Source organism: Artibeus jamaicensis, unplaced genomic scaffold, assembly GCF_021234435.1.
Source record: "Artibeus jamaicensis isolate MK-2021 breed Jamaican fruit bat unplaced genomic scaffold, CSHL_Jam_final contig_233, whole genome shotgun sequence".
NCBI classification, from domain to species: Eukaryota; Metazoa; Chordata; class Mammalia; order Chiroptera; family Phyllostomidae; genus Artibeus; species Artibeus jamaicensis.
In genome coordinates, this window is record NW_026521486.1 from 48,163,523 (window position 1) to 48,184,692 (window position 21,170).

The window sequence follows — 21,170 nt, forward strand, 5'->3', positions numbered from 1 at the left end:
GAGACATCGATCAATCAGTTGCCTCTTGCAGGCTCCCTGACCAGTGACTGACCCTCCTTGCAAACTAGGCCCTGACCAGGAATTGAACCCGTGAACTTTCAGTTTACAGGATGATGCTCCAACCACCTGAACCATACCTGCCAGGGCTAAGCTTCATGTTTTAAATGGCAGAAGACTCCCTCGGCGTTATTACAGACTCCTAGAGTGGGCCCTGTGATACCACCACATGATTACTTCGGTCTTTACATTTCTTTTCCTAGAATTTTCTAGGAACACCCCACTGGGTTATGTCCCACACTGGTCACGAAAATTAGGCTTTAGGCCCTGGCTGGTGTAGCTCAGTGGATTGAGCGCGGGCCTGGGAATCAAGCAACTACGGTTCGATTCCCAGTCAGGGCACATGCCTAGGTTGCAGGCCAGTTCCCAGCAGGGGACACACAAGAGGCAACCATACATTGATATTTCTCTCCCTCTCTCCTTCCTTTCCCCTCTAAAGATAAAGAAATAAAATCTTTAAAAAAATAAAAAGAAAATTAAGCTTTACCCACCCCTTCCCTAGTACCTAACCATACCAACATGACCCGTGGTATTCTTACAGAAAGTGGAACCCATTGGTGTTACTGCCCAAGACTTCAGATACTCTCAAGGTTGAGTCCCAGGCATGACAGAAGGATGGAGAGGGTGTCAGCCTAATATGGTAAGCAGCAAGTACCGTGGTATTTGAGTGAGAGCTGATGAGTGGGATTGGAGAATCTCCCAGCCCTTCCGTCCTTCACCCCTTTGGAGTCTTGAGAGGAAAGTGTCTGTTGCAGCATCACTGGGTGCTTCCCATGGAGCAAAGAAAAACTAAGATAGGAGGGGTGCTGCCCAGCTGGCAATTAGCCAACCACTGCCACTCCCCAACTTCCCAACCACTTGAAAAGCTAAGGGAGAAGAGCTCATCCAGAGCTGAGGGAGGCAAAGAGGCCTGACTTACAGTTCATTGGTTGCTCTCCCTCCCTCTGGCTTCCACTGGAGCTAAGTAAAAGCTGACATTGTAGCCACCCGTCTGTGGCTTGCACACTCCCACCCCTGCCACTGACCCCAGACCTGGGCCTGAGCCCAGCGTGCGTGTGCCTAGAGGAGCAGGGGTGGGGAGGCGGGGGGGTGTTGGTCTTGCTGACAAAATCCATTTGGAATTTCTCAAGGTTGTGGTTTGGGGCTTAAGTTTGCCACAGAGTGTGTCTGACGAAACAGGAGAGCTAGAAAGACAGAGGAGCCAAAGGGAGTACAGAGGAAGGAAATCAGAAAAAGCTGAAATATTCCTACCGTGACTCCATTGGAGATTCTCCTCACTCTTCCTGACTGTGCAAAATTCCCATTCTGGATATTCCTTGTCACGATTCTCTCTCATATCCTATGTCCCCTCTCTCTGCACTCCCCTCATATACTCACTGGACTCAAGTCAGTGCCTGAATAAGGATGAGATAGCTTCCTGCCTCCATCAGACTTCCAAACCCAGACTTCTCAATGCTCAAGTGGAAATTTGGGACATAACATTTTGCCATAGAGTACTACCCTAACCCAACATTCCTCAAACATTCTTACTGCCCTGGTGCTACCATATTTCACCTAACTCTGAGGGTCCCTTGGGTAGCAGGTCTGTCTGTTGCCTAGAGCAGCGATCTCCAGCCTCTTCAACTCATGGCACACAGGAACGAATTACTAAAATTCTGCAGCATGCCAAAGAATATACTTTTTGCCAATCTGACAAAAAGTAGGTATAATTTTAATCTGGTTCACACTGGATGGTTATTGTGTTGGCTGTTGTCATTTTTTTTTATTCCACAGTCTATGGGAAAAGAGGTCAGTGCCTCTGACTAAATAGGCATGGTTTAAAAGTTCTTGTGGCACACCAGTGCACCTCTTGCTGCACACCAGTTGAAAATCACTGGCCTAGAGAAGTAGAAAGAACTACCCCTCTGTATTCTACATTCTCATCATACACTCCTTGGCCAAGGAGATGACCTATTAAGAGTCAGGATCTTGTCACTTGTAAAGTTCTAAATGTGTGGTGCATGTCCTTTTTTCCAAATTAAAAATGATGGTTTGTTTTCCAAGATAATGAACTAGGAATAGAAAGATTGGAATAGAAGGCATTCTGTTCTCTCTAGTTATGCTTATCTCCTAAAAGATAAAGGAATCATTTCACTAAGATTAAAGGCAGAAGAATTCTGAATAAGGAATGATAAAATACATATGCAAATAATCCAGTGGAAGAACATACTGGTTTTGCTGGTTTCCAGAGTAAAAAACTTCCCTTTTGAGCACAGGAATCCCTTGTATATGTTTTCCATTAGTTTTGTATCTACCTCCTGAGTTCTCGGATCTGGAGCCAGAGAGGAACTCACCCGCTCTTTTGGTCCCAGGTCCAATGTTGAGATACCTTCAGGATTTGAAAACCCCAGAACAGAGGTGACCTCGTGGTATAGGGCAAGGATCGACAACCTACAGCCAGAGGACCAATCTGGTCATGCCGTCGTTTTTGTGAATTAAATTGTACTGGACGTCCTTTTTTTTTTTTTTTAATGTATAGTCTGTGGTTGCTTTTGATCTACACCAGCAGAGCTGAGTAATTATTGCAGGGTGAACAGTTGTGACAAAACCCACAAACCTAATATATTTACTACCAAGATCTTTACTTGGGGGGCGGGGAGCTGCCCCTTGTTCATGGGCAGTGACTGAGGCAAAACCTAGAGCTGAGGTGCATAGAGAGTAAGTAGAGACTATATTTAGGTCTCTAGCCCCTCATATCTAGAAGTCCCCACTGGTTTTTCACACTAAGAGTTGCCAGCTAAGTCACTGCGGACATTTCAAATCCCTTGCGGAACCAAGCAGGATACACATAAATAAAGTCACTGAGTGTAGGAGGGTAGGAGAACTCACTTGGAAAAGAAGCCATGGACTGGGATCCCAAGTGGGCAAAAATATCACCATCTGTATCCACCAGTCCAGTAATTTAATTTATTTTAGTTACAAACAGGAACCAAGAACAAGTCTCAGTACAATAAATTATCCACTCCCACCCCTCCTGCTGAAGAAAGAAAGAGAGGCTCAGAAAGTTGTAGGTAAAACTCTTCTTTTGGAGGGTCCCCTTTAACATCTGAACAGAGGGCAGACAGCTTCCTTAAGGGCCTGGACAGATGGCTCTAAGGGCTCAGCCGAGAGCACCCTTAGCATCCATCCAGGCCCTAGAAAAACCCCTGTGCTACACTGTCTTCCGTTACCCCACAGGAGAGGGCTCAGGCTGCAGCAGAGTTCCGGAACAGCGATGGAGCGAGTGGTTTCTTTCGGGGTACAAGTCTCCTGGCCCCACACAATGCCTAGGGCTAACTAACCCTCAAAGGAGAAGAGTGGTCAAACTATAGGGACTCCCCAGCCAAAAAGAGTATGACAAAGGAGAGTTAAAGGGACCCCAGGGTTGGGGGTAGGAGAGCAATACAGTGCATTTCATCCTAGTCCATCCAGGTGACAAGGAAAAGAAGAGGGGTGACATCTTCCTCCCAAGGCCTTTCAACCGTGGGGGAGAGGGCCATACATCGTAGACCCCTCCTGACCCCCGCCACCCCCAAAGCTGTTTCCAGGTGGATACTCCGAGTTTTTCCAGGGGCCAAAATTGACCTCGGACAGAAATTAGCTCGAAAGGCTGAAAAGGCACCCCTCCCGTTCCCCAGCCTGCTGGGAGGCTGACCCTCACTTGCACACGTTGACCCACTCTGTGACCTTGCACTCCTCACACAGCACGTAGCAGCACCAGTGGAAGCGACAATGACAGCGCTCAACTCGCGTCTGCTGGAGCACGTTGTGCCCACGGCCGCAACACAGGCTGCCACAGCCATCCAGCAGGCGACTGGTCTTGTTGCAGGCCCGGCCCCGTGTGCCCGGGGAGCCCACGGTGGGGTCTCGCTCGCAGAAATCCGGAGACTTCTCGAAGTAAACCAGCTCTCCTGAGAGGCGCCGGGGACGCAGGCGGGGCTGGAAGGCTCCGGAGTTGCGGTTGTGGGTATCGATGAAGATGGCCCTGCCCAGTCGCTCCCTCAGTGCTGCCCCCACTGCCCGGAACTCTGGGGCCGCCCTCCAGCAGGTCTTGAACTGGCAGCTGCCTGACGTGCCATGGCACTTGCATTTCCGCTTTAGGTTTTCAGTTACCACCTGGAGCATTAGAGGGGGAAGAGGTGAAGGAAAGGGCAGCAAGGGAATGGAGCACAGAGGCACAGAAGAGGGGAGGGAACCGGGAGGCACAAGGAGGGACAAACAGAGGCACGAATGACAGAATGACTGGAATATCAGAAGAAAAACAGGCTGACTGGTAGCTCAACTCCCTCATTTTATCTTTGGAGAACTGAATCCAGAGCAGAGGGATTTGCTTGTCTTCAGTCACCAGCTGGTAACAGGACTCCACTCCAGTTGTCCTGACTCTCCCAGCCCAGTGCTCTTCCCAGAGCGAGCACGGCTAAAATGGGGGGTTCCAGCCCAGAGCACGCCTAAACTCCACAGGGAAGCAGCTGTAATAATAGCTGCCATGTGATGAGCACCTGTCAAGGACGAGGGGCTCTGCTGGGGGCTCTGTGTGTTAGCTCATTCTTAATGACATTGGAAGGTAAGTATCCTTAGACTCTTTACAGATACAAACCTGAGGTTAAATCCGTTGCTCAAGGCCACCCAGATGTTGCCCATCACCCCCCATATCTCATCCCCTCACTCTGCTGTACCTCTCAGACTCTAAGCAGGCCTGGAAAGCTAGGGGCACCCAGGACAAGTGGCACATACATACCTGTCGCCCCACCCTGTTGTTGTGGATTCGCATCCGTGCCTGGATGTCCCGGGGAGCTTCCCTGGAATCCAAGAAATCCCGAGAGAACTTCTCTCCAAAGTCCATGTCATGGTTACAGCCACTCCATTCCCATGTGTCCTGCGGGCTAGGGCTGGGGCTTACGCTGGGGCCCGGGCTGGGCAAGGAGTGGGGGAAACTCTTGCCCCGGGACAGTGCCTGCAGCTGCAGCAGTTTGGCCCTCAGCCGATCCTGCTCACCACTGCCCTTTAGGCCGCAGCCACAGCTCACCAGCTTGCCCAGGCTGCAGGCTGTGGCCACCGCGTGCATGACCCCAGCAGCCAGCATGGAGAAGGAAAAAGCACTCTCCCGGAAACCTGAAGACGAAAGGGTGTGATGGCAGGGGTCAGCCTGACAGGCAGGCAGCTGAGAGCAGGGAAGCAGAGGGAAATAAACAGCCACCCTCCGATTCCAGAAATTCCAACCTGAACCCTGACCCTGCCATTACTAACTGAGCAGTCTGGGGGAAGGTAGGGTAAGAAGAAGGGGAACTGAAAGCGCAGAGCCTCAGTTTCCTCATCTATAAAGCGAGAGGTTGGGTGGAGATGATCCCTGCGGCCCGCTCTTGCTCTGCAAGTCTGGGATTTTCAGGTGTGGATGAAAGAGCCCGCTTGGAGGGAAAGACCCCTGGGGTTGGGCGATGACTGAAAGGGAGTCCCTACGGTCTTTGAAGATGTGTTCACTGAGCTCTGAATCTGAAAGCCTCAGAAATTCCCCAGCCCTTCAGGGAGCTTGGGTGGGTTGAAGCAGAGCAATTGGGGTTTGGGGTTTTTTTCCCCTTCTTCCTCAGGGTTATTTTAATCAGCCTTTTCACAACCTCCCAACACCCCCAAACTCCCAAAGCACCGGAGCCGTGGAGCTGTCCTTTGCCTTTCCAGTTTCTAGTTTTATATTTGTCCTAAAGAGCGCCCTTTATGTTTATCCTAACCTACTGTGACTCTATAAAATGCTGGGAAGGGGAGAGAGGTGGGGGTGATTTTCCTTAAGGCCCTCTTAAAATGTTGGCTCCTTTGTTTGGATTTTGGGGTTACAGAGGCTCAGGGTGACAAGCCTTTCCCAGCCTCAGACAGATGTGCTTCTCATTAGGGCATTAAAGCCTTCTCCCATAGCAGTTCTGTGGAGAAAAGGGGGATCCCTCACTTCCTTTTAGGCAGGGGCTCCCTGCAGCACGGAGAGGACGAGAAACAGCAGCTCCGTAGGGGCCAGGCCTTTCCCACCCCAGGATGCAGGGCTCCTGGCCCAGCCTCCTGATACCACCCCCCCAACCCCAACCCTCCAGGGGTGAAGCTGTTTGCACACGTCTCGGGAATTCCCCGCAGATGGCAGCTGCTCATTAACCCTGTAGTCCCTGAAGTGCTGCCCCCACCCTTGAGCTGAACCCAGGATGGATCATTACTCCTCCAAGGAGTATACTAAAGAATGGCCTGGCAAGAGGCAGTGATGCTTCCCAGACCATGCTTCCCAGATCAGGCCAGCAGTGACCTGCTCTCCAGTCTTCCAGCCATTCCTCACCTGCTCAGGTGAGAGCCACCTGGGGCCCCCACAGCACAGAGGAGGGGGCTGCTCCCTGCTTCAAAGCCACCAGGGTCTTTGTTCCCAGCCTCAGCTCCTGGGAACCCCAGCAATTAGAAGAGTAGCTTTAACCCTTAAACGGTTAGGGGCGGCACCCCACCTCCAGTGAGGTTCTGGGGACACCAGCCTGGGCTTGTCCCTCTGAAAGAGAGGGGGGTGAAAGTTGGGGGAGTGACTGGGGGGTGTTTGAAGCTCCCAGGGCATCTCTCCCTCACAGGTGCAACCCAGATCCAGCTGGGTGGAAACAGGAAGGGGGTGGGGGCTTAGGGTAGTGGAGCAGAGACCCAGCTGCCTCGCCGGCAGCGAGCAGGTGGAAGTCAGAGCGCAGGGGCCCGACGGGTGACCACCCCGGCTCCCAGAGGCTGGAGGTGTGGGGTTGCGGGGAATTCCCGGAGAGGCCTCTCCGGGAGTCGTGAACCCGTCCGCTTTCCGCCTCCGCTCGCCTCGGCCTGCCCCCCACCCCCACCCCCACCCCCGCAGCGGCCCAAATCCACCCCGCCAGGCTCACCGCGCTTGAGGATGGCGCTGTGGTGCGGCAGGCGGCCGCCGCCCTCGAGCGCCGAGCAGTTCCAGCGCTGGTCTCGCAACTGGTGCTGACACTCGTGGACCGCGATGTGCAGGCCCTGGAGCGCCGACGCCGTCACGTCGGGGCTGCGCAGGCACAGGCCCAGCTGCCGCTTGCTCAGGCCCGAGAGCGTCAAGCACACGGTGTTGGCGGTCAGCGGCGGCTCGCCCGGCAGCTTCAGGCCCAGAATCTCATTGCTTAGGGCCCTGGGAACCGAGAACGCGTTTCTGGGTCTGTGGTCCAGGCCTCGCGCGCCCTCCGACTCCTCCCGCCCTGGGGCGGTGCTTCTAGCCCGGGCTTGGTGGCCGGGGAGGCCGGGCGACAGGGGGAACTGCTCACCGACTGCACACCGCCAGGAACAGAAGACCCGCGAGGCCCCAGGGCGGAGGCCGCGGCCGGGGCTCCTCAGGCATGTCGAAGCCCGGGCCCGAAGGCCCCGGTGGGCAGACCGATCGGGGCCTGCGGGACAGGGAGGCTTCAGGAGGGTTCGGGAGTAGGGCGGCTCGCCTGGCCAACCCAAGGATGCCCAACCTCGGGCTCCTGGCTCACCAGTGTCACCCCACTGACCCGTCTCATCTCTCCCTAAGCGACAGTAACAATCACCCCTGGATTCCTAGAGTCCCTGGGCCCTGGAAGAAGAGTCGGGCCTTGCAGCTGGAACTTAACGGATCGCCCCTGGAGCCGACCCAGCCAGACATAATGCCAGGCACACAGACACACTCACGTTCAAAGTCAGACACACGTACTCACAAACACCGCTCCACCTCACCCACTGCTCCCTCTTCAAGGGCCCCAAGACTCACTTCCCCCGCCCAACACAGGCTTCACGCCCTCACGGGGCTAAGGGGTGGGGTTGGGAGGGGGTTCCCCACCACCTACAGCTGGTGGAGTGGGGGTGGGGAGAGTGTCGCCTCCAGGTGCCGTCGAGGGCAGGCAGCCTCCTCCAGGAGGGTGGAAGAATGGGTTCCCCACCGGTTCCGCCCGCCCTTCCTCTGCAGCAGGGAGAGAGGGGAGGCTCCAGGTGCGGCAAAGACGGGGAGGGGACCCGGTTCCCGCCTAGAAGGGGACGCGCCGCGCAGGCTGAGCCTTCTTCCTCGTCCGCCACCGCGCCTAACCACACGTTCCCCGCCTCCGCGCGTCGCCCACCTGGCCCTCATGGGTCCTAACCTCAGTCCCCACCCCTTTGCTCTCCTGTTCCAATCCGGGGACACTCCTTTATTGCCGGGTTTTTATCGCCGGCAATATCTCTGGCTCTCTCCGCATCTCTGCGCCCCCGTAGGCGGATGCGTGTCTGTCTGACTACCCATGCGCCTGTCTGGTCCCCGTGCGCGCGTCCCTGCCCTCCCTGCTTTCCCGGTTCCGATTACCTCCAGCTGCTCTGGTGCGGGGTTTGCCGCGGGCGGGGTCCGGTCGCCTCGGCTCCGGCTGCTCAAACCTTGGGGAGAATGCGTTGGGTTCTGCCCCCTCGGCAGAGCCGCATTCTTCCAGGGCAGGGCCACTCCTCTTCGCCGCTTTCCCAGCGCCGCCGCGGCCGCCGGGAAGAAGGGAGGGAGGAAGGGAGGGAGCGATCGAGAAAGCTAGAGAGCGGGCCAGCGAAGAACTGGGAGCTCGAGCTGTGCTCGCGCGGAGCGCACGGGCGGCTCCGCCGCGACCGGCAGAGCTGCAGCCCCTCCCAGAGCCCGGGGCATCCCCACCCCGCTCCTCGTTGCAACCCCCCCCGCTTGACCCGGGGAACGCAGTCGCTCCCCCTCCTCCCAGCGTGCGCACACACATACACACCCTCTCCCCCGACGCCCGCGTTCATTCTTGGCCCCACTGAAGGTGGAGATGGCCAGAGTTCCTCTCACCTGCTCTGGAGTCGCCAAGGCTTCAAGGAGAGTGCACTGACCCAGACTAGGGAGCCAGGACCCTGGTCCCGAGTGATCATGTCTCTTTGCCTCGGTTTCTCCACAGAGCTCTGGATGGGCCTGGAGGATGCCTTTGACAAGACAAAGAGAGCTGAGAACTGACTTCCCTGGCAGGGCAGTTTTGTGGAGAGCCCTCACCAAGAACGCACCACAGGGCACTGGGAGCCAGCGGGAGTTCCCTTCTGGGCAGCTTGGCTTCCGCCCACCTCCCGGCCCTGTGCCTGCCCCTTGGGAGGGGTCAGCTTTGGCCTCAGAATTTGGTCCTCGCAGAGGCTCCAGGGTCCCCAAAGATCTTCGGCTGCCCCACATTTCCCTTGGCTTGCAGGCTCCTTGCCCACAGAGGTCTCCTTCCCCTTCCCGATTCCAGGTCTGCACTTTGGGTGGCCCCTATTCCTGCTCCACTCACGGACTTGCTTCAAGTGAGATGAGGAGGACTTTGGGATCCCCAACGGGGCTCAGCCCTAGGACAGCTGGGGAAAGAGCCTGATCTGGGGGGGGGGGGCACAACTGAGGCAAACCCCCTTAGGGAGCTCCAGTGGCAGTGAAGGGGTTAGGTGCCACTGCACTATTGCCTGACTCACCCTCCCAGCTCTAACCACTGCGGGCTATTTTTGCCAGAGAGGGGCCCCAGGCTTCCCAGCCACCCCCCTGCCCCTGCCAGACCGCAGCCCAAGGCACGGCTGGCCCTGAGAGACCAAAGCTGGCACGTTGACTCAGAGACAGGCCCCCCAAGCAAGCAGAGCCACGGGGCTGAAACCCGCAGCCACAGTCATCTCTTCCTCGGTGGTGTCCATGCAGCTCTGCTGGGCAGCCAACCTCTGGGCGGTGCTGCTGGAGCCCTGCACCGTGTGGCAGCGGACACTGCTCTCGAGGGCAGAGCGGTCTGCAGAGATGAGTGATGTTCATCTGTGGGGATATTGATTGATGGCCGTGATGTGCTGGGCCCTGTGCAGGCTGGGGAGGCTGGGAAGGAGCGGCCACAGAGGGCTGCTTTTTCCTGCTTCCCCACCTTAGGGGAGGAGGGGGAGAAAGCGCCCTGGAGCTCTGGCTGCTTCTTCCTAGTTAGAGGCCAAGAACCAAACCACGTGCGGCTTTTGAGGCCACCAGAATCCGCAAGACCTATCTCATTAGCTCTCATCCTTACACCTGGACTCGGTGCCCCTTGCCAGGGTCCTTGTCCTTCTTCCTGCACGTCAGCTTGGGACTGCACCCGGGCCCCTAGAGGAGGGGGGTGAGGCTTCCTATCCCCCTCTTCTCCCACGGGGACCACTTGGACATTTGTATGTGTCCATGTGTCTCCGAATCTCTCTCAGGTTTTGGGTTGTTTCTTCTGATTCTGCCCTTGTCAGGCTGCAGCACAGTCAGGTGCCAAGGAAGAGCCGCAGAACCCACTTCTCACTGACCCCAGCGCTCCCTAAGTTAGCCTGTCCCAAACCCAAAGACCCATATTACTGGTCCCTCTTCCTGCAGAAGCCCAGCTCTGGGACAGGAGGCCACAGGCAGGCAGACTGGGTGGCCTGAGCTGGCCCCCGTGCCCTTGGCCCCACCGGCTAGCCCGAGCGCTGACCGGCAGGCGGACGGCTGGAGGATGGTGGGGCAGGCGGGGCCTGGAGAGGGCTGCGGGTACACACCCATTGCCTAATACCCCAAGCACGCGGCCAGCTCCAGCAAAGGGGCGGGGCGGGTACCAGAGAGACCTTGACAAGGGTTGGGGCCATGACTGAGGGGAGAGTGGGGGGCTGTCATTACTTCAGGGAAGGAGTGTAAGCGAGCTGGTCCCCCTTCCTTTCGATGAGAGGAGTGGAGGGCTGCCTTCCCACCGTCGGGATGGCGGGTGTAGCAGGAACAATCTGGGGAGAACACTGTGGGGCCATCGAGGGCGGGGGTCAGAAAAGAGTGGGGCCCCTGGAGATTGGGGGATCGAGCAACTGAGGCGGTGGCTCCGAAGCCTCGGAAAACTCCTTCTCCTCCTCCCGCTGTGTTTGCCTTGGCCCTGGGTCCCGAGTGAGTCATCTATTGCTGAGCCGCTGATAGGGGCGGCCAGGCCCGGGGAACCCAAATTATAGGCCCGGGAGGGATGGATGCGCCCGCGGCGGTGAGCTCAGCCGCGCTGCCCACCCTCCACGGCGCATGCCTTCCGCTGCAGCGCCGGAGGCCGCCACCTGGAGGCACCCAAAGGTCCGGAACCCAGCTGAGCTAGAGCCTCAGAAAGCCCCTCACATTCAGCAGTTAGCCCCAACAAGTCGGTGGGGTTACCCTAGACAGAACTTTGCCCCTTCTTCTACCAGAGTCTGATGTCTTTTCAGACCAAGGAGGCAGTGCTGCCTGCTGCCGCTTCGGAGGAAAGTAGGCTCCTCCGCCCACAAACAGCCTTGGCTCCCTGTCTCCTCCCCAGACCCTAAGATCAAAGCAAAGCTCCTCTCCCCTGCGACATCTCCCTTCCCTGCTCCTATTCAGGAGGGGTGGTTCGCTACAGATTTTATGCTTCAGGCCTTTAAAGTTCTCCATGACCGAAAGTGATACAGAGAAAAACAAAGCAGAGTAAAGGAGATAAGTGGTGGGATTCCCTTTTATTCAGGGGAAGGGAAAGGGAGCGAGAGGACGAGCCTGCGGGGATATCTGAAGAAGGGCATTTGGAAGACAGAAAAGCGAGTGCAAAGATCCCGAGGCAGGCGCTTGTTTGGTGTGTTTAAGGAATTAGCAATTCTTTGGAGGCAGGGCGGAACCCGCCAGGGAGAGAGTGGTAGGCAATGAAATTAGAGAACAAGGAAGGAGCAGGGTTCGATCTGCTCCTTCCCAACGCAAAGATTGTGCCTTTTCCTTTGAGTGAGATGGGGAATCACGGGAAAGTTCTGAGCAGGGAATGTAAGAATCTGACTCTTGTTCTGGAAAGAACAGCTCTGGCTGCTGTGTGGAGAACAGACTGTGAGCTCGAGGTGGGGGCGGAGGAGGAGGCAGGAGAACTGCTGGGAGGCCCCTGCCGCCCGTGGAAGGGGGGTGACGGCGGCTGTGGCCAGTGCGGTAGCAGTCGGGTGGCAAGAATGGATCAGGTTCTTTGTATATTTGAATTTAGTTAATTTATTTTTAGGGGAAGGGAAGGAGAAAGAGGGAGCCAAACATCAATGTGTGGTTGCCTCTCACACGCCCTCAAGTGGGGACCTGGCCCTCAACCCAGACATGAGCCCTGACTGGGAATCGAACCGGTGATCCTTTGGTTCGCGGACTGGTGCTCAATTCAGTGAGCTACACCAACCAGGGCAGGTTCTGCATATAATTTGAAGATAGAAGGGCAGGAGTTATTGGTTGACTTAAGGTGCAGTATAAGAAAACAGATGACTCAAGGATGACTTTTAAATTCTTTTTCTGAGCAACCGAAGGATGGAGTTGCCATTTACTGAGACAGGATGACTAATAACAGAGCACATCGGGGCGAGGGAAGACCCAGGAACTCACGGTTTGGATGTGTGCATTCTGAGACGCTTATTCAAGTGTGGGGTGTGCATGTTCAGGGTTCGGTGGCCAGAGGTATAAATTAGGGAGTATGAGACTGGACAGACTAAGAAGCAGCTCCAGACTGAAGTGGGGTGCAGTCCCCATTTAGTTTAGAAACTGAGTACAAAAGGTGGACCCAGACAGGAGACTGAGAAGGGGAGCAGCCTGGGAGGTAGGAACGGTGTCCCGGAAAACAAGTGAGAACATTTCAAGGAGGAAGCATTTCACTCTGCGAGCCCTTCCTCGAAGGCGGGTTGGGAGGAGCCCAGAGAGTGGACGGCAGAGCAACACGCAGGTCAGGGGTGACTTTGAAGGGGGAGCAGTGGGCTCAAAGGTGTGGCTAGTGTGGAAAGAGAGAATAAAGAGAAGAAATTGTTATAGTGATTAAAGCAACCCTCTTGAGTTTTGTAGTAAAAGAAAAACAGACAAATGGGGCAATCTTGGGTGATAGTGTGGTGTCAAATGAAGTTGTGGGGTTTTTTTAGATGAAAAATATTACAGCATATTTATACCCCGGATGGGTATGGTCCCAGCAGAGAGAGAAGGTGATAATGTAGGAAAGAAACAGAGAACAATGGATAGAGCGATGATTTGGTCCAAACAGAAATTTGGGCCAGGTCATACATAACGTGACCCAGACCTAGAGCCCTCCTACTACTTCTTTCCTCTCTCCCCACCTCTGCTTGTCACCAGTGGTCAGAGACAGGGCTTCCCTTTCTTTTGGCCCACTTCCCACCTTCGTGGGACTTCAACCCACCAGGCCAAAAGACTTGACCCAGGCCCCAGTGTGGAGAAACTTCTAAGCGATAAAGGACAAGCTTCCCATAGTACATTATCTATTCAGAGGTCCCCAATCTTTTCACAGAAGGGACAGGAGGTGGAGCTCAGTTGGTAATGCGGGCAAAGCCCACGGCTCACCTGCTGTGTGACCAGGTTCCTACCAGGCCGAGGTGCCCATCTGCGGCCCATGCACACTGGGGGAACCCTGGTCCGTTTCCTCGAGCCATCCGTGTGGGGTGCCCTCTGCAGAGACTGCCGGCTCTCAGACCCGTGGAAGATGATGGGCCAGCACACGTTGTCCCTCTGGGATGAATCCTTAGAGGGACCAGGGACACTGGACTGGGCAAAGGGCCTGGGGAGGACGTTCCTTCAAAAGTAACCTCCGTCAGGCTTCGTTTGGGGTCATACACATCTCGTTTAAAATGCAAGTCCTCCAGGAAGATTAGTTAAACGTATCAAGCATATATTCTTTAGAGTGACTTCCCTGCTTATGAGGGGAGGCCTGGTCATTTCTGGGACTTGGAATTCTTTAGGATCAGGCCTGGATGCATGACCTGGTGAGAAAGCATCCTAAAGGCAAGGGACATGAAAAAGAGGGAATCCCAGAGGGAGGCAGGGAGCTCCTAACGATCGTTTTCAGTAACCTGCCAATTTTGAGGAGGCCCCAGCCTGCTGCTGCTGCACTGTCACAAGCAGCTGCCCGGGTGAAAAGGGCACAAGCTTTGAGTTTAGCCAATTTTAGCCTGGCTTTATCATTTATTCACTTATCAGCTGTGTGACCCCTGGGCAACTATCCACTCTAATTTTTCTTCTACAAGATGGGGAAAGAGATGTGAAGGAGGTGATCCTCCTTCCTTCCAGGGGCCGCCTGTGTGTGCGGGTGGGGAAGGAGAACCAGGCTGCCAGTGCCCCCCCACCACGCCCTGTACAGGCAACAGCAGCCACTTCAATAGGAGGCTGAGGTGGCCTTGAGGCTGAGCCAGAGTCCCCAGGAGGAAGAGAAAAGTGTACAATAGAGAAGGTGGTTGTAGGTGCTCTGGGTCTCCCAGCGTGGTGAGAGTGGGGAGACCCAGAGTTTGGGGGCAAGACAGAAACTTGGCAGAGAAATCCAAAAAGAATCAAACCCATGGAGACACTCGTTCCCTATTCCGGGTTCATGTTAGCCAGAGGCCCCTTTTCCCCCCCCCCCCCATACACACACCTCAGTCTATCCCATTGCCCTTCCGGGCTGAGCGCCCCCCTCAGACACTCAGACACTCCAGGCCTTGCTCATCCCAACACCACCTTGGTTGCTGCCTCAGCCCTCTCCCTGAGTGACGTGCACAGGTTGGCACACACCACAGAGTGACACACCAGAGGGTGACACACATGTGCATATGTAACATCCCCCCACATACACTCATCCACCCACCCGGCCACCTCCACACACAGTCCCAGACATCAGCTGCCCCTCAGCCAGCTGTGCCTCCCTGACCTCGATTGCCACCTCCTTGTCCGCACACAGAAAATGGTGCGCTGTCTCAGGTGGTGGCTGGGACTCGATGACTTGATGATCCATGCTGACCTGAGCCAAATTCCGATTCTTTAGAAAGGCTTCTAACATCCCACCTCAAAACACGGAGTTCCTGGACAGGAGGACACACACAAGTGTGTCCACTCAGTACATTTATGCGCATTCTCACATGCACTCACATTTGCATTGTCCCGCATACACACTCCACCCTTACAAGGAGAGCCCCACTAGTGTGCATGCTCTCCTTGTAAGCACGGGCTGCGGCTTCCTCGGATTTCTCTTCATGGCCGGGCTCTGTTTGGTCAGCTCACCCCAGCCCACCGCCGGGATTTCCCTGACCACAGCCCCAGCTCCACCCCCAGGCTCCCCCTTTTCCTTCCCTCTCCAGCCATCGGGGTTCCTGGGAGGAAAGGCCTCTCCCCAGAGTCGCTGCCCAGAACCACAGCTTTCCGTCATCCGTTCAGGAAGGTGGAGAGAGACGAGACGCCGGCCGGGCCTGGGGTGACGTCGAGGGGGCAGCCCCAGGGCAGGCGGCGAAGCGGCGGGCTCCGGAGTGTTCTCACAGAAGATCCAGAGAGCACGTTGTCGCTGCGCCCCCTGGCGGACGCCAGCCCCCGACGGGCTCCCGACGCCAACGGGAGCGAGGATGGCGGGCGCGCGTGGGAGGGCGCCCTTAGGGGAGGGGTCGGCGGCCAGTGCAGGCCCGGAGGCGGGAGCCACCAGGCAGGGGGCGGGGGTGAGCCCCGACGGCCAGCCCGTCAGCGTTCGGCTCAGACGGGCGGGAGCCACGGCCCCGCTCGCTGCCCATTGTCTGCGCCCCTGACCGGTGCGCCCTAGTGCCACAGTGCGGCCCGGCCGGGCAGCCTATCACCACTCCAGCCAGCGCCGCAAGTATAAGAGGCGGTGCCGCCCGCCGTGGCTGCCTCAGCCCACCAGCTGGGACCGCGAGCCATGCTGCCCATCGCCCGCCCCCAGGGCTGCTAGAGCCAGACTGCGGACTCTCACCGCTGCCGCCACCGCCGCATCCCGTCCCACCGTCGCGGGCAGCAGCCAAAGCCGCCCAACTGCAACACAAGCGGGCAAGGCCGGGCAGGCCATGGGGCACTGGGCGCTGCTGCCTCGTTGGGTTTCCGCTACGGTGTTGCTGGCGCTGGCCGCTCTGCCTGCAGCTCTAGCCGCCAACAGCAGTGGCCGATGGTGGTAAGTGAGCTGGTGTGGGGTCGCCACTTGTCCCGGGGCGCCGGGCCAGGGGCCAGCCCTACCCAGCTCCCACGCTCTGGGATCCGTCCGCAGACAGGCTCCCTCCAGCGCTCGGACTTCCTCCGAGACACCGAGGGAAGCTCTGGATCCGAGTGGCTCCTGAGAATCCAGCTTTGCTGAAGCGGGGTGAATGGTCCGGCCGCCGCAGCCCACGATACTCCAAGCAGGGAGCCTACTCCCATCTAGCACCACCCTCTTCCTAGAGCCCCAAATCCAGCCTCACGGTGGGAGCGTAGCCACACCACAGGTTTCCCTGCTTCTGGAAGCGAAGGGCCAGGCGTGCAGTTAGAAAGGAGGTGAGAAGAGAGTGGGACTCCTAAGCATTTCATGCCGTAGGTGGGCATGGACTGCAGGCCAGGAGTTCCTCCCCGCGCCGCGGGGAAGCATGCTCTGAGAGCAAAGGTGGGCATCTCTCCTCCCGGTTCCCTAGGCTTCCCTTGTCCGGTGCCGGATCCCAGAGGCCAGAGCACCCCTAGGATTCCTGGTCACACAAAAGTCCGGATGACCAGTCCTTTCAATCTAGTGAGCCCGGGAGAGCGGAGTCATTACCTTATTATTGATCTCCCACCGCTCTCTCCAGGCAAATAACCCCAGAAAGAGCAGCGTGAGCGCGACCTTTTTTGGTTAGGGTGAAGGTCTCCTTCCAGAGCCTGAGTTTTGCGTCTCTCCAGGGGCATCGTGAACGTAGCCTCCTCCACGAACCTACTGACCGACTCCAAGAGTCTGCAGCTGGTGCTGGAGCCCAGTCTGCAGCTGCTGAGCCGCAAACAGCGGCGGCTGATCCGACAGAACCCGGGGATCCTGCACAGCGTGAGCGGGGGGCTGCAGAGCGCCGTGCGAGAGTGCAAGTGGCAGTTCCGGAACCGCCGCTGGAACTGCCCCACGGCTTCGGGGCCCCACCTCTTCGGCAAGATCGTCAACCGAGGTGGGTACCCAGGAAGGCGACGCTTCCGGGACCAGGGGAACGCGGGGTCACCCCCAGGGCACGGGTGGGCGAATGCAGGGAAGATGTCCGGGATTCCTGCAGGGTCACACGATCTGGACAAAACTCGGTCTACCAGATGCTTTCAAACCGCGTACCCAGGCGCAAAGCTTAACTTTTCTGAGCCACTGCCTAAGAGAAAGGGGGCTCCGAATTGTGGGCACTGGCGAACCCCTTTCCCCCAGGCCTTCTCAAATCTTTCCCCTGGAAAGCTGCGTCTGCAGGCGCGCGCCTCGCCGCCAGCCTAGCAAGTGAGTCTTAGCCGTTACGGGCCGAGTTTGGGGTGCTCTGAGGCCTTGGTTGTGCAGAGTTCTTCTGCCCCACTCCAGTTTTTCTTTCTGGGCTTGCCCCACTTCCACAGAGGAGCCAAAATGCACGCTGAGTCTCGGTAACGCGTGATTACAAGCGTGGACGTGGTTGCGTGCCCACGCACGTGCTTTCCCTATGAGACCAGCTTCCCAGCACAGCCCGGCGCCTGGCTCTCAGGACTCCGAGGGCGGAGGCACGGTGTGGAACTCAATAGTCCCAAGCCCTCCACTGCGGGTGCTGGCCTCACACCGCGCGCCCCCTCGGTGATCCCCGATCCCCCATCCCTTCCCCCATAGGCTGTCGGGAAACAGCGTTTATCTTCGCCATCACCTCCGCCGGGGTTACTCATTCGGTGGCACGCTCCTGCTCCGAGGGCTCCATCGAGTCTTGCACCTGTGACTATCGCCGGCGCGGCCCTGGGGGCCCTGATTGGCACTGGGGGGGCTGCAGCGACAACATCGACTTTGGCCGCCTCTTTGGCCGAGAGTTTGTGGATTCCGGGGAGAAGGGGCGGGACCTGCGCTTCCTCATGAACCTTCACAACAACGAGGCGGGCCGAACGGTGAGCAGCAGGCTTGAGGAGCTCTGCACCCGAAGCGGAGTGGCAGGGATCTGCGCAGGGGTTAACCTCGGGTCTGGGGAGTAATGGTCGGTGAGAAGGCTAGAGCTTAGGTTGGGGAACCAGGAGAGGGCGTCCTAAGGGAGCGCGAGTCTTGGAAGGCAGCCAGAAAATGGAAGGGGAAAAGGGGCGCCTGGGGCTGAGGACGGGTAGAATCAAAGACCTTAGAAGTCATGCAACCCATAGAGCTTATTGCCTACAGCCCCTCCACTGTACAGACTCAAAAAGAAATAAGGCTGAGAGGTCAAGACAGACTCTCTGGCTTGATGTCCAGATCTCCAGGGGACATCTGCCTCCCTTCCCCGGCGCACGCCTGGGCCTGGCCCTGCGCTGAGGTGCCCGCGGCGCCCGGGAGGGGGCGGTATCTGGAATGCTGGCTCTGGTTCCGGCAGTACCCTGGGACCGCATTTTTTTCTCCCTGTCCCCCAGACTGTGTTCTCTGAGATGCGCCAGGAGTGCAAGTGTCACGGGATGTCGGGCTCGTGCACGGTGCGCACGTGCTGGATGCGGCTGCCCACGCTGCGCGCCGTGGGCGACGTGCTGCGCGACCGCTTCGACGGCGCCTCGCGCGTCCTCTATGGCAACCGCGGCAGCAACCGGGCCTCGCGGGCGGAGCTGCTCCGCCTGGAGCCAGAAGACCCCGCGCACAAGCCGCCTTCACCCCATGACCTTGTGTACTTCGAGAAATCGCCCAACTTCTGCACATACAGCGGACGCCTGGGCACAGCGGGCACGGCGGGGCGCGCCTGCAACAGCTCGTCGCCCGCGCTGGACGGCTGTGAGCTGCTCTGCTGCGGCCGCGGCCACCGCACACGCACGCAGCGCGTCACCGAGCGCTGCAACTGCACCTTCCATTGGTGCTGCCACGTCAGCTGCCGCAACTGCACGCACACGCGCGTCCTGCACGAGTGTCTGTGAGGCACTGCGCGGACTCGTCCCCGGGAGAGTTCTCCTCAAGCCCACCCCCCAGGCAGATTTGCTGGCACCTAAGGCCCAGATATGCGCCCACCCAGTCCATTCAGCCGCATGCCCGCGATTCATACGTATTCGATCGTTTCTCCCACCTCCTCCTACCTGGGGACTCCTGAAACCACTTGCCTGGGGCGGCAGGAACCCTCTTGCCATCCTGAAGGACCTGCCCAGACCTACCTCCCTCCCTCTCCGCGGGAGACTCCATTGCACTGCCCCCTGCTTGGCCAGGAGGTGAGAGAAAGATTCGTCCCCTCCCCCATGGCGAGTCAGCTCCAGGCGCTATTGCTCTGACTATGCCACTGCGCCAGCGACCTCCCTGCCTCTCTCCCCCCCTCCCTCTTCAACTCCGTTTCCTCCAGGTCCCCACATGCCCCTGCCAAGGGCGTGGACCCTGAACACACACCAGGGCATCGGAGCCTTTCTCCTCCCCACCTGCAGCTGAAGCAGGAGGTGCCAGGGTCAGATGGTAGCTGCAGCTGTGGTGATGTGGAAAATGAGGTGGGGGACCCAGCGGAAATAACCCCGGTCCCCCAGCCTCTGTCGTGGAGCCACTGAACAGCTGCGAGCCCTGCCTCCCTAGGCCACCTCCTACCCTTTCCTGTCCTGCCTCCTCATCAGTGTGTAAATAATTTGCACTGAAACGTGGATGTAAAGCCACAAGTTTGGTTGTTGTAAATAAAACTATTTATTGTGCTGGGCTCCAGCCAGGTTTGCAGAGACCACTTCCCCACCTACCCAGTCCCTCTCCATTCTTCTCTTCTTTTGCCCTCCAGCCTTCTCTGATCCCTCTTTTCCTCTCCTCAATTTTTCGAAGATGCCTTTGCCAGTATTTCCTTCCACTGTAGCTAATAGTGGCCCCTTGCCCCCGCCAATGTAGTATCTTCCTCTGCAGAATAAAAATATCTATTTTTATCAATGACTTGGTGGATTTTCCTTGAATCCAGAGCACACCGTTGTTTTCCTCTCTTCGACAAATGGGATACATTGTTGGGGTGTGGTTTACTGACCCTGCAAGAGGGCCCCGAGATTCTGACGCTGGGTTGACTTTATTTAACAAGGCCACTGGAGATCCAGGTCACCAGAAGAACTGGGTCAGAAACCCAAAGACCCTGCAAGTTTCTTTTTCCTATTCAAATTCCCACTGGCTGTGTGATATTGGGCAAGTGCATGGCTGCCTCAGTTTCTTCCCTTGAGTGGGGATTAAACAAATGCTGAGTCTGCCTTTCCTAGGTGGAAGAGTCAGGGCGAAAGTAGTTACAACCGAGTGATAGCTATGCTGCATGTTGAAAAGAAACCAAAGAGATAGAAATCCAAGAAAGGGTGCCGCTGCCCCTGGTGGGAAGCTGCTGGTCCCTGAAGCCTACCTGCTTCAGCTGTGGGAGGGCCGGTGGGTAGGGGGGACTTGAACCAGCATAACCAAAAGGAAACCCAAGTGTGGCCCATAACCAAACCATGAAGCCAGACATTTCCATAAAGGGCCCCTTAAGGAATCTTGCTAACAGCACCACGGACACTTCTGTGTGTGAATTCACCAGAGTTGGGGTACTAATCCTGCCCACAGCAGGATTAATCCTGCCCTAACCTACCTCTAACTCCAATCCGCTCCCTCACCCCAGGTCTAAGTGTAACCTTAGCCTTAACCCTAACTTCAAACGCCAACCCCTTCCTAAACTCTAATGCCTATCCCTAATCCTAACACTTCCCCCCAAGGAAGGATCTGAAAGGCAGGGGGAGCTATGAAGCCCTCTACCCCCCAAGGGCAACCAGTGATCCCAGCCGACTGGAGAATCGCCCCCTCTCCCCAGGACTCCTTTGCTGTTGTTGCTGCCTCCCACCTCTCCCTGGCTGTGTGAACTCTGACCCCGCTGGCCTTTGGGATGTGTGGGGGTAGAGAAGTGGAGCCAGGAGCTGCTCAGCCCCGCAATGCCATCCCTTTGCCTTTCTCTCCATCTGCCAAGCTGGCACCAGCTCAGTTCTGGTGAGCAGCCAGGGTGGGGAATAGAAACCTTGTTGAGCCAGGGTAGGAGGTACCTGACATGCATTGGATTTCCAGAAAGGGGGAAAAAAAAAAAAAAGCCTGCAGAGAATGCCCAGTCTATAATTCAATGAGCTTTTAGACCACTGCCCCCGCCCCCACCAGCTCCTAAAGCAAGAAGTTAATGGGCCGCTGGAGGTAGGAGATGGGGCTCTGCCTTTGCTGGACGATGCCCAGATTTAGGGAGAAGAAGCAAGGTGGGGGGAAGAAGGGTTGGCAGCTGGCCTCACCGTTCTCACCTGACTCCTGACTCTGAGAGCTAGATCAGTGTATCTGCTTTAGGCCCAGAAGCGG

General features: G+C 57.2%; 2 protein-coding genes across 7 annotated transcripts; one reads left to right on the top strand and one right to left on the bottom strand.

Moving 5' to 3' along the window:
- Nucleotides 1-2,997: 2,997 nt before the first annotated feature.
- Nucleotides 2,998-8,619, bottom strand: WNT10B (Wnt family member 10B). 6 transcript variants are annotated; one of them, XM_037135917.2, is made up of 5 exons: nucleotides 8,375-8,619; nucleotides 7,347-7,466; nucleotides 6,951-7,213; nucleotides 4,814-5,187; nucleotides 2,998-4,191 (listed from the first exon to the last, which is right to left on the bottom strand). In XM_037135917.2, the coding sequence occupies exons 2-5, from the start codon at nucleotides 7,418-7,420 to the stop codon at nucleotides 3,733-3,735; spliced, it is 1,170 nt and encodes a 389-aa protein (XP_036991812.2). In that variant the 5' UTR covers nucleotides 7,421-7,466; nucleotides 8,375-8,619; the 3' UTR covers nucleotides 2,998-3,732. The 6 variants fall into 6 exon arrangements, with proteins under 6 accessions (XP_036991812.2, XP_036991833.2, XP_036991826.2 ...); XM_037135938.2 differs by lacking the exon at nucleotides 8,375-8,619 and adding an exon at nucleotides 7,887-7,970; XM_037135931.2 differs by lacking the exon at nucleotides 8,375-8,619 and adding an exon at nucleotides 7,777-7,802.
- A 7,176-nt stretch (nucleotides 8,620-15,795) lies between these two features.
- Nucleotides 15,796-18,787, top strand: WNT1 (Wnt family member 1). The gene is made up of 4 exons (XM_037135376.2): nucleotides 15,796-15,899; nucleotides 16,631-16,884; nucleotides 17,547-17,812; nucleotides 18,299-18,787. The coding sequence occupies exons 1-4, from the start codon at nucleotides 15,796-15,798 to the stop codon at nucleotides 18,785-18,787; spliced, it is 1,113 nt and encodes a 370-aa protein (XP_036991271.1).
- Nucleotides 18,788-21,170: the final 2,383 nt, after the last annotated feature.